Below are 12,161 nucleotides of genomic sequence, written 5' to 3' on the forward strand. Positions count from 1 at the left end.
GTCATTAAGTCACAGTGAAATGAAATGGGACTAGTTCCAGGCTCCAAACTTCCTGATCACACTTGGGGAAAAAACACTCCTAAAATCTTTTTTTTTTTTTTTTTTTTTGTTCTTTTTTTCGGAGCTGGGGACCGAACCCAGGGCCTCGCGCTTCCTAGGTAAGCGCTCTACCACTGAGCTAAATCCCCAGCTCCACACTCCTAAAATCTTAACCAGGACCTGCCTTCATCACAGCCCCGGAGCCTAGGTTCCTCTTTTTCCTGTTCCTCATGTCCACCCCCAACCCTGGCCTCTTTTTTTTTTTTTTTTTTTTTTTTTTTTTTTTTGGTTCTTTTTTTTCGGAGCTGGGGACCGAACCCAGGGCCTTGTGCTTCCTAGGTAAGCGCTCTACCACTGAGCTAAATCCCCAGCCCCTAACCCTGGCCTCTTTGTTCCTCAAACATACAGGATACTTTATCTCAACCTCAACCATCATATTCCATTTGAAATAGCCTTCCCCAAATCTGCTTTCCCTAACAAACGTATAGTCATCCTCCAAGGTCCAAACAAAATGGCTACTTCTTTCCGTGGGCCACTGATGGGTCCCTGAGACCCCATGATGCCTCTTTAATGCTCCCTTGACTTCGACCTCATATGTAAACAGGTATCTCCAAATCCCAGTGATTTCTTCTAGAAGAACAATGTCTTATTTGTTAACTCATACAACATTTATATCAGAGACTCTGGCCACTGTGGAAGACAAGCCACCAGGGTCCAGGACAGAGCAGGGTGACCAGTTGAAGGGGATGGGCAGGAGACAGTGTCTCCAACATGGCGTCCTGAGCTCACTGGGGTTTTGCTGAACCTGAACTCCAGTGAAGGGCTAGGGTGCCCTGGTGGATATCGGGGTCTTCTGCCTGACTATGAAGCCTTCCTTGCTCTGCATGCTGTGGGTCTCTTAATGCCTGGAAGCACGACCATCCCTGAGGCCCTTGATCCCCTGAAACTGGGCCATGAAGGCTCTGTCCTCGTCTGTGTATATTCAGATACATTCTTTTTTTTTTTTTTTTCTTTCTATTTTTTGGAGCTGAGGACCAAACCCAGGGCCTTGCGCTTTCTAGGTAAGCGCTCTACCACTGAGCTAAATCCCCAACCCCCTTCAGATACATTCTTAACAAAACAAAACAGGGCCTCACTACATAGCCCTAAGCTCACTTTGTAGAACAATTTGGCCTTGAACTCACAGAGATCTGCCTGCCTCTGCTTCCCAAGTGCTGACCAGACACATTATTAAGTCTCACCCCAGCCTGTCTCCCTAGCTGTGAGAGCAGAGGCCGAATTGTAGCCACCAACTTTCATCTCCATCCTAACTCCCTTTCTCACTGGACGGTTGGATGTTTGGTAGGTACATCATGTGTAGAAAGATTCCAGTTTGAACTGGAGCTTGGCAGGTAAGACTACAGAGTCGGTTGGCAATCTCTCCCATGGGGAACGGAAGGGGCAATAACTGAATGCCACTCGCTCACCATCCCGAGGTTTGCAGATCCCTGGGACCCTTCTAGCTCGACAAAGCTGAGCTTCCCTCTGTGAAGGGACACCAGCTGACCTTCAGAGTCACCTCCATGTGTACCTGTCATAGTCCTGAATGATCTGTCCCACTGCCCAGATGGCTGACAAATATTCATTGGTGCCCATGGGGTTGATATAATGGAGAGAAGAAGGGTCGAGGGGATTCCCGTTGGAGGCTGTGAAGTCTATTCCAACCTGCAGAAGGAGAAAAGCGACCAAGCAGTGTGGTCACCGACCCCGGCATAGCCTCGGGGGAATAGGAGGGTCTAGTGGACACATTTCCCAGGGTCTACTCATTTCCCAGGCCGGACAGCCAAGATAATGACTGAAACAAAATACAGAGTGTTCAAGTTCAAGACACTTCGGTCTAGGGGAGGGACAAAGGCAGATGGGAGGAAAATTCCTAAGATGCTTTCCAGACAAGACAATGAATGCCGGGTGTGGAAAGCCCCAAGGGAGGGTCTCTGAAAAGGTGGCCCTCAGGGGGACAAAGAAGTGCCAGGAACAGAGGCATGGCTACAGTGAACGGAAGGAGAGCAAGTGGAGAACTGAACCCTCATGGCCAGTGGGAGGAACTGACCTTTCTTCTCTGTAGAGTGGGAGGCCCTGTGTAGCCCTGCTCAGGTCCCAGCCAATCCTGACTCAGCCACCCACCAGGACAAACTCCCTATGCCCTTGCCTCTGAGGCCAGTTCCACCCCTTGCCCCAAGGAAGTTTTTGCTAGGGTTTAGCACAAGTCCCTGCTGCTGTGGCAGAGGCCTGAGCCCTGGGGGAAGACCCTGGACAGGCTGGTGATGGGGAGGGGCCTTACGGTGAACATGAGCTGGCAGCCTCCCAGAATATAATCCAGGAATGAGTAGTTTCGGTGTATCTGGAAGAAACGGTGAGTCAGTGGGTCCTTACTGGGGCTATGAATGTCCCTGTAGGAGCTGGCGCTCCCCGGGAGGAAGCCAAGGGGGTCTGATCTTAGCACAACAGACTCCAAAACTCTCAGGCAGAAGCCATGAGTGGATGAGGAACACGGAGCATGAGGGCCACTCTAGGCAAGGACCAGCTTCACAGAGCTGGTCACCCTCGTCAATTAGTCATCCAATGGATGACGGTCGGGTCTTCATCTGGGCAGCCACCTCCCTGAACCCTCACTGCCTCCCTTGCTAAGACAGAGTGAAGGCGCCCATCCAAGGCCTCCAGAGCAGGTTTACAAAGCTGGGAGGCAGCATGGCTGCCATCAAGGCCTCAGTCTCCTCTCAGCAAAGTATGTTGGTCTTTCCGAATCAGTGACATTATGGATTCCTCCCAGATAAATGTAATCAAAGCAAATTTTTAAAGGGGTAATCCCTCTCCGAGGCCTGTCATCCCTGTACTTGGGAAGATGACAAGTTCATGGCCAGCACAGGCAGATAGATCATCTTAAAATTCTGGCCAGACCGAACCAGGTAGTGGTGTCACATGCCTTTAATCCCAGCACTTGGGAGGCAGAGACAGGCAGATCTCTGAGTTTTCAAGGGCAGCCTAGTCTACAGAGCGAGTTCCAGGACAGCCAGGGCTACACAAGAGAAACCTGTCAACAATAACAACGAAAGAAATCAGGCCAGACTGGAAAAAAAGACAACACTGTGGCCTGGCCACAGTGTTCTGAGCCTTGGTGGCAGTTTCATTTCTGCAGGGAAGCCATAGCTGCCTTGTTCCTCACTGATGTCAGAAGCCAGGGTGCTCAGTCCCATGGCCACTGCCCCAAGTGCCCAGTGTACAGTGTAAGCCTGCAGGGCAGAGGGAAGTTGTTCTCTAAGTTCCCCGCCTAGAAAATCACCTGGGAAATCATCTCACTGTAATCCTCCCGCACAGGGAGGAGATTGGAGACTGCTGTTACACACTCTTCTTAAGACACCCATTCTACAGACAAGGAGACTGAGGCCTCTGTGCAGTCCCCAGGAGCACCCTCTGCTCACCTTGCATGATCTCAGAATAATGATGCCCGAGTTCTTGTAGCTTTTCTTCTTCCTCTGCTTCTTGGGATTGATGCACTCCATCTCCAGCTGATGCCATGGCAAGGAAGAGAGGCTCAGCTGGGGTGTCTTAAGATGCCATCCTCCCAGGACCCCAGAGTCCCCTCCACAGCCTAGACCCAGGGGTAGATGCCTCCTCCAGAGGGGTCCCCTAGGTGGCCACCTTGAGACCACTTTCCAGGTGCCCAGGCTCTGACTTCATCCATACCCCGAACACCCGATAAACAGAAGGAAAAACTGAGGCTCAGGGAGGATCATCTTGCTCAAGGTCATGCAAGCAGGAGAGGTGTGATTGAGTGCCTGTCTGCTTGGTCCAAAGTCCTGGATTTCTTTATAGTCACTGCTGAGACCCCGGGGTAATGGCACATATGTTTATCTTACCGGGACACCATCCCGAGCCTCGCTCATCTGCAACACAGAGGTCTGGAACTCGCCGATGAAGTCATGACCTCCATTATTGTCATAGTCGTAGCACATAACCTGGGACAGGTTCAGCATGGTCACCCCACAGCTGTCCCCAGAAGGTGCTCTCAGCCTGTTAGCACTTGAACACACTTCATGTCTGTTGTGTAAGGCATTCCCTCCCATGGTCTGATCTGTCTCACCTTGGGGCTGCCTCTGGCAGACGCCTTCCAGGACTGCTAGGAAAGCAAAATGAAGCCACCCAAGGGTGGAGGCCATGCTGGTTACTATCCACTGGCCATCCATTCCTCCTCTGGCCAGGCCAGGCCCCACTGTAATCCTACCCAGCAATCCTTGTAGGGAGGTGAGGATCCTGTATGAGTCCTGAGGGTCAGGCCTCGAATTCAGGCCTCAAATCTAGGGCTTCCTCCTCAAATCTAGGAAGCTCTAGGCTTCCTCTTACAAGGCTCTTCTCAGCAAGAGGAGCTTCAAACAGGTATACCAGGAGCCTCACTGGGGTGGACTAGGAGGTGGGACAAGCTGGGTGGGGAACACAGCCTTTGAATCACTAACCTGGATGGGCTTCTCCAGGTCACCATCACACAAGGATACCAACGGTACAGTGAATGGTTTCCATACAGGATCCAGGGTGTACTTAATCACCTGAGGGGCAAGGAGGAGCAGTGTGCTCACAGATCCATTAGAGAAGAGTCACCCCGCCCCCGGGGGAAGCTTGATTGACCAGAGTCATGGGAACCCAAGGCCCCTTTTACCTACCTCAGTCCTGTGGACCAACATCCACTTGCCGTCATCTCCCGGCTTATAAAACTCAAGGAACGGGTCTGATTTCCCAAAGAGGTCCTGGGGGGAGGCACGACGTGTGTGAGAGGGCCTGGCTCTCCCAGATTCAGGGGAGCTGGAGTGTAGCCCAGCCACATCCCTGATTCACGGTTAGTGGGAGGTACTGTGCAACAAGTCCGTCCCTTCTTTTCCCCTAAGCCTCCTCGAGGTTCAGCCAGAGGCCTGGTGTTTCCAACTGAGAAACGAGGAAAGCCCCATAGCAAGGCAAGGTTCCTGTGCTCTAGAGACCCCGAGCCTTGGGTACAGCAGCAGCAGCAGCAGCAGCAGCGGCAGCAGGCAGCTCCAAGAACACCATGCCTTTAGTAAGCCCAGGTCCAAGGGCTTTTGAACGAGACCACAAGCCTAAAAGTGCGATCCAGGCCAATGGTATGGCTTGGCAGGTAAGGGTCTTTGCCATCAAGGCCTAGAACTTGAACCTGCCCTTCCAGAACCCACGTGGTGGGAGGAAGAGAGCTGACTATGGAAGCCGTTCTCCAATGATCTCCCACAGCATTGCGGACGCCTACAAACATCATGAATGAATTAAACTATGACGCCAGTCACCAGAGGGCACGGTGGCCTCTAGAAATTCATTTTGTGTACATTAAAAAAAAAAAAAGGCATCTAAAGAGATTACACGGAAGTGAAGGGGACAGATAGAGTCAAGTAAGGACGTATGGGACCACACATGCGTGGGTGACCACAGGCAACTGGAGGGCACTGCCACTGTTTCCAGGAGAGGGTTGTAGAAGGACAACCTTAGAATGTGGGAAGGACACGGTGACACTGTAGAGGGTCCCAGGTGGAGAGAAGAGAGGGTCCCAGTCTCAATGGGCCTGAGACTGGAGGATGCCTGGCTTAACCTGGGCACCGGGTATGGTGACTCCCATGCTCAACACTTGAAAATGAGAAAATTGATAAAGCTGAGGAGAGCAAGAGGGTGAGCTAACCAGGAGGCCAAAGGGGGATGGGAGGAGGACTCTAGAGGATCACAGCAGAGCCCTGGGAGAGAAGGGGGCCACAAGAGGGTTTCCTTTCACAATCTGCCTCCCTCTAAGTGGCAGGGCACTCTCCCTACAAGAGTAGGAGAAGGTCTGACTTGAGTGGTTCAGTGCTTAGCCTGACCCCCATGGGAAATGAAAATGGTGGAGTCAAAGAGGCCAGGCCCCAGGGCCCTGGGCCGGGGAAACACTGTTGTTCATGGAAGCCCTCCCTCCCTGCCTGGCTTACCTTCTTATCCAGCTTCCGGCCGGCCAGGCTCAGTGTGATGACCCGGTTGTCTGACAGCTCTTGGGCTGCGATCTGAAAGGTTGTAGCTGTGAGAGAAGGGGTGGGGATGGGGGAGGGGGGTCTGCTCCTTCCCTTCCCCACCCTTCCAGGACCAAATCCTCCAGGGCTAGGTGCAGGGTGAAAGAGAAAGGGAGTGCCGTGAGAACCAAGACCAGCCTGTTGACTTCTAAACCTCTGTTTCCATTCTCTGGGAGATGGGATCATGATCAGACCGGTGGTGAGGAATCAGAAAGTGAGTCCAGTGGCTCAGGAGAGGGGATGTAGGACACAGGGGGAGGTGACATGGGGGTTAGGCAGGGGTGGCAGTCATGAGCCAAAGGAAGAGGTTCTGCACCAGGGCGTATAGGCTTCCTCAAACTCTCTCTCCAACCTGAGAGTTCTTAACTGCCAAGAAGCCAGGTGCACACAGCTGAGTGAACTGAAGTCCAGGGAAGGACGGGGGCCTCCCACTAGTCATCCGTCATGACTTCCCCATAACCACGGCCCTCAGACCTCAACACAACTGCCAAAAGCCCGCAGGGGCCTCTCCCCACAGATGGACTCAGGGCCCTGCCTCTAAGATGGGCTTAACCTGAGGAGACTGGCCAGCCTTCTGTCACCCGTACAACAGGCCAAGGCCCTAGACTCATTTCTCTCTCCTTCTTCTTCACCTAGACGACAGGATGTGCCTACTGTCCCTTGTCCCAGAAGAAGGAACCTGAGCTTAGAGTAGGACTACTGACATTCCTGGGGTTGCCCTGCCGGCATCAGTCTAAGGGTAAGGAGGCTGCCCTGAGAGTTGACCGTGAACTCTGACGGAGGTGGGGTGCTGCTAGGAGGTATCTGCTAGGCTGCAGCAACAGCCCGGGGAATCATCTCGGCTATTTGAGGCGTGCTATAGACTTGGCTTCCCAGAACTTGGGGCATGAGGAGAAAGGGTAGAATTTGGAGGCAGGGAAGCAAAGCAGGTCCTCGTAGCTTGAAGGAGAGACCACAAGGCAGTGGGGAGCCATGGAAGAAGGCGAGAGTGCACAGAAGTATGAGGAGCCCTCAGCAGCGCATCCCAGGTTCTACGGGCAATCTTTTTGCTCAATTTCTCTCATCTACGAGATGGGGTTTGCCCTGCCTTCTAGGCCTCTGAGGACCAAATTGCCTATCCACAGGAAGAACCTGCACTTCGCTGGATTCACTGCAAGGTGCAGGGGGAACCATTACAGTTGGCGGAATCATTGTGCCAAGACATCCCATGGTATGCATCGTGTGCTTGAGAACTGCTCTCCAGGGGAGAAGCTGCAGGGGCTAGTATTGGTGGGGGGGGATGTGTGGGGGCTCTGAACACCCCTCCCCACAATGATAAGGAGGCCCCTGACCCCGTGCTGCATCGTGCAGGGCCTTCCGACAGTCCCCCAGCCAGACAGCCCCCCAGTACATCATCTGTAGAGCCAGGAGCCCGTTGCTAAGAGACCTGTTGCTAAGTTGTAAGTTGGGCCTTTTTACTCCCAACAAAGCTGGTGATTATCTGCTGGAGAAGCAGTCCATTGATGGGGGGAGGGTGGGAGAGACAGGAAAGGGATGTGAAAGGCTGGGGGGGGGGATCTGGTACCGTGATTAAGCCCTTCCCTGCAGGCTTGTCATTCATCAGCAGCAGAGGCCTAGTGATCTTCTTGCTGGAGACAATCTGGAGTGGGAGAGACAGAGAACAGTGCTCAGGGAGGCAGCAGGGGCTCTTGGGGATAGGTCAACAACAGGGCTGTGGTGACAGCACCATGAATCACACTGTCCCCACTTTTCTGTGGTAGCAGGTAGCCGGCACTGGGTTTGGTTGTCCCTTCAGTGGGAGCGTTCTGTCTGGTGCCAAACTCACTGGGCTACGACACCTCTGGGACCTGTTGGCTCCTGGGCGGGGGGGGGGGGTGTCTGTGTGGCAGATGGGGAGCCCCAGGAGGATCAGCTAGGGAAAGTAGGGGATAGGAAATCATGACTGATGCCCGCCTGACCCCAAGAGCAGAGGTTGTCTATGAGGCTCCTGTGTACCCCTCTCTACTTGGGAGCCCCAGGCTCACCGTGCCAAGGCTGCAGGAGAACTGGCCCAGGAAGTCATGCTCATCCAACTGTGCACTGGACTTGTCCTGGTCAAACAGAGCGAACTTGAGCTTCTGCACCTCCTCGAAGTGGTAGTCCAGCACAAACTTCTTAGAGAAGGCCGGGTTGAGGTTGTTGATGGCTGTTTCTGTTCTGTCGAACTGGTAGAGGGACACGGTCATGGGGGGAGGTGGGGAGAGTTGTGGTGGCCAGGTTCCCTCGATGGGTAGCTGCTGGCAATCTTCCTACCACCTCACTACCTCCGTGTACCTCCCACCAGCTCTCACATCCCATGAGCCTCGGTTCACAGGTAAGAACACTGAAGATCAGAAATGTTAGGTCAGAGGGAGGCGGGCGCAAGATTGGAGCCCAGTTCTGACTCTATAAACCCTCCCCATTCCCAGGGACTAGAGTAGGAGCTCAGACCACATCCGAGACAGGGATGTGACAGAGGACAAATCCTCTCTCCATCTGGGCCTACTTTTACCTCTGTAAAATGAAAGCCTGTGACTGTGTGGCTTTCCTATTTTTTTTACTTAAGAAAACCCTTTTCTCAAAATTGCACTGTATGCACTGCTAAGAGGAAACAGAGAGGAGGCAGAGCCGGGTAAAGTCAAGGGCCTGGGTAGTGGAGGCGACGGTATCTTGTATAGAATTCTGGACCTGTCCAGTCTAGCATGCCCACCTGCTTTGGGCACCAAAGCCTGGGTGGGGACAGGGCTGGGTATTGTGGGTTCATGGAACCACCTCACACATAACAGAACCCTGAGTGACAAGCTATTTTGAGAACTGGGCTGGGTTGGTTTTTCCTTCCACCCGGGCTTCCAAGGGCAGGAGGAACAGCGGGATCGGAAGAGGTCTTGACCTGGATTATTTTTAGCCTATATGCACAATCCGGGGGTAGCAGAGATGGGGGGGCGTGTCATAAATCGGGGAGATATCACTCCCTGAGGAGCATGGTTCTGGAGACATAGCAGAGGGGATTGAACGGTAACTACAGGCCTGGTCTGTCCCTGGACTTCTGGGTTGGTTTACTGTCTCATCTCCCTCTGTTGGCTGTACCAGCAACATCCTGGATGTAATACAGAAGCCCGCGAGACTCCAGGCCCACTTTCCCCTCTGTAAACTGGCCAGCAATCCCAGCTCCTTTAAAACAAGGGGTTTTCATCACAAGAAGCCAACATCTGTGAAAACTCTTGTAAACTGGAGCATGTGCGGTGAGCGCCTACCACTGTCTGGCTCAATATTTAATTGAAAAACAGGCCAGAGGGGTTGCAAACCTGTCATCCCAGGACTTAGGAGGAAGGAGGAAGGGCTAGGAGTTCTAGATTATCTCCTGCTACATTAAAATGAAACCGCTAATACATGTTTTGGGAAATACTCATGCAGGTATAAGGATCTGGAAGATGGGACACTGAACTGTGAACAGGTATTCTCCTTGGTAGGCAGGCCTAGTTCTCTAGGTCGTCTTCCTCAAGTTATTCTGAATTTGATAAACAGCAAACATAGCTTCCTCTGTAAGGAATCAAAGCAAGTTTTGAAGGCTGCTGGCACGAGAAATTCAAGTTTCTTGGTAACCTCCCTGAACTGCAGCCCTTCCCAACCCTCAGGCCAGACTTGCAGCTCAGAAGTTCCCAGTGGGAAGTTTCCCACTCTAGGTAAGGGAAAAATAAAAGCCCTTATTTACTAAAGAGACAGGCCCAGAAACGGGCAGCAGTTCACCTGAGGTCACATAGCAGGGGTAGCATTGCTGGGCCTGAGTCCACCACTGGGGCCCAAGACTAAACAACTTATTTCTCTTTGCTTCTGGCCTACAGAGTGATTGCCAGAAACCAAACAGAAAGGTCACTTACAGGAAGCAAGTCTGTGCAAAATGATAGAAGCCTCGCCTGACTAGAGCCACATAAACTATTAGACCATAATAAATATGATAATTACGTATGTGTGGGTTTAATTTAGACAGAAGTCTAGCTATTTAGCTATATATAGTGTTTTCTGTTTTGTTTCATTTTCTAGACAGGTTCTCAGTATGTAGCCTTGGCTAGCCTGGAACTCACAAAGATCCACCTGTCTTTGTGTTGGTTTTAAAGGTGTGTGTCACCATACCACCACACCCCGCCAAAAATATATTTTACAGTAATTATTTTATTTTTCTATGTATTTTTTTTTGAGACAGGGACTTCTTAATTACATAACAGGGACGGACGTGGAACTTGTGATTGATCCTCCTGCCTCAGTGTTGGAATTACAGATATATACTACCATGCCTGGTTTAAGTAATACTTTAAATACATCTAAAAAAAAGGTTTAATTGTAAAAAATGGTGCCAGTTTTCTAAGTGATCTTCCACCACCAGCCCTCGTCCCATGGACCCTGGCATTCCCTAGATCCAAGAAGAGCATGTCCACAGCCCAGCCAGGCCTTGCCCATCATAGACACTGGTGTCTAGCCTCACCTCCATCCACCTGCCGTTGTCCTCTATAAAGAGGACACAGAAAGGGTCAGACTTGGAGGTGACGTCCCGGTCCAGCAGGTTCTGGCCACTCACTGACAGCTCCACTTTGCACACACAGCACTGAGAACCCAAGGGGATGCCCCCTGCAGTGGGAGGGCCCCCATCCGGAATGTAGGCCATGGGGGTTGGTGGTGGCAGCAGCAACAGTTCCTGGCAGTCTGGAGGACAGGATTGAGCGTCAGAAAGGGACAGATACTCTTCACAGGCTACCTCACCACAGGGAGGGCTTACTACTTGACCTTCAATAACTGAGTAGAGACTGGGTACACCGGTATAAGCCTGTAATCCCAGCATGCAGGAGGCTGAATGCATGGTTAACCTAGATTGGGCAAGACTCCATTTCAAAATAAAACAAAGAAGAAGTAGGTGGTAAGATGGCAGACGGTGTGTGCGTGAGAGAGCAATGGGCGAAGGCTTGTTAGAGGGAGAAGACAAGAGACTTTGAAGGAATACAGAATCTCTGAGAGGTATGGTCCACTTTGGTGCCTCTCCTCTGCCTTCTGTCTTTACCCATGAGCCATACACAGGCCCCTGTGTTGCCCATGTAGCAGCCACGGGGCATCATAGTAGACAAGGGTATCCTACGTGGCTGGTGCCAGAAAACCAAGGCTTCTCCTGAGCAAAGCATGGGTTAGCATCAGTGCTGCCTATGACGGCTTGGGTTTTTTTGTTTTTTTGGCCACTAGGAAGTGAACTTCTGGTAACCTATTGAAAACTGGACCTTGTTCACCGCCTGTTATATTCCTCCCACCATCCCAGGCCCACAGCTGGAATAAAGTAGCCTTCAGAGCCCATGTGAAGGGCGTGTGCACCAGTAAATGAACAACTATATCGGCCAGGGTTGATCCTAGTCGTCAGCACAGAACTAACCTCCCAGGCACCCTTGACTTCCTATCTGCCAACACAACGTCCCACCTTGGTTCTCTGAGATCACAAATGCGTGTGCGCTGACATGGGTGATGTGCCTAGTTCCCAAACACCTCGTAAAAGCGACACTAATATTCGGTCCCCTCACTGTTCAATGAGTTCCTGATTTGTATCTTCCCTAGGTTGCGGGGGAGGGGGTGCTTATACCCCTGCGCCTTAGAGTATGATAGGATTCCCACCTCAGTCTTGTGGGAGACCTGCCAGTAGCTTCTCCTGAGCGCATGGGTTACTGAGCACATCCCAGTTCTGGTGTCATCTCTGGGGCTAGAGAGACTACGAGCCTCCAGTTTGGTTTAGTTCAAACACAGTGACAGGGACTGTATAAGTCTAGCTCTCTATGGGCAGTGAGGCAAGTCAGAAGCAGGGTTGGTATAATCTCGTTTGCCCTGTGTGTGTGTGTGTGTGTGTGTGTGTGTGTGTGTGTGTGTGTGTGTGTGTGTGTGTGTGTGTATTCACTTGCATGTACATTTGGGAAGACCAGAGGTTGACACTAGGTGTCTTCCTCAATCGCTCTCCCCTTTGCTGTGTGTGCTGTGCTGTGCACAAGAATGTGGGGGTGCATGCTCCAGTGC

General features: G+C 51.9%; 1 protein-coding gene and 1 long non-coding RNA gene across 11 annotated transcripts in view; one reads left to right on the plus strand and one right to left on the minus strand.

Annotated features, from left to right (window-relative positions):
- Cpne2 (copine 2) overlaps window positions 1-12,161 on the minus strand; it is a 37,539-nt gene that overhangs the window by 11,915 nt on the left and 13,463 nt on the right. The window contains exons 1-10 of one of the 2 annotated variants that reach the window (XR_010060019.1): window positions 10,603-10,782; window positions 8,129-8,308; window positions 7,669-7,743; window positions 6,027-6,098; window positions 4,734-4,817; window positions 4,530-4,619; window positions 3,936-4,034; window positions 3,498-3,584; window positions 2,360-2,419; window positions 1,610-1,743 (exon numbers count right to left, since the gene is read on the minus strand). Coding sequence is in view for 1 of the 2 variants with exons in the window: in NM_001256466.2 (NP_001243395.1) it covers window positions 1,610-1,743; window positions 2,360-2,419; window positions 3,498-3,584; window positions 3,936-4,034; window positions 4,530-4,619; window positions 4,734-4,817; window positions 6,027-6,098; window positions 7,669-7,743; window positions 8,129-8,308; window positions 10,603-10,782 (1,061 nt within the window). In the remaining variant the exon portion in view is untranslated. Of the gene's footprint in view, window positions 1-1,609; window positions 1,744-2,359; window positions 2,420-3,497; window positions 3,585-3,935; window positions 4,035-4,529; window positions 4,620-4,733; window positions 4,818-6,026; window positions 6,099-7,668; window positions 7,744-8,128; window positions 8,309-10,602; window positions 10,821-12,161 lie in introns of those variants that run through there. The other variant, NM_001256466.2, reaches the window with a different exon arrangement.
- LOC134483687 (uncharacterized) lies at window positions 1,737-10,648 on the plus strand. 9 transcript variants are annotated; one of them, XR_010060564.1, is made up of 5 exons: window positions 1,737-2,431; window positions 4,956-5,197; window positions 6,741-6,843; window positions 7,199-7,314; window positions 10,320-10,648. It is a non-coding gene; the product is annotated as an uncharacterized LOC134483687 (long non-coding RNA). The 9 variants fall into 9 exon arrangements; XR_010060565.1 differs by having other exon boundaries at window positions 7,229-7,314; XR_010060563.1 differs by lacking the exon at window positions 10,320-10,648 and adding an exon at window positions 7,455-7,588.

This window comes from Rattus norvegicus, chromosome 19 (assembly GCF_036323735.1).
Source record: "Rattus norvegicus strain BN/NHsdMcwi chromosome 19, GRCr8, whole genome shotgun sequence".
NCBI classification, from domain to species: Eukaryota; Metazoa; Chordata; class Mammalia; order Rodentia; family Muridae; genus Rattus; species Rattus norvegicus.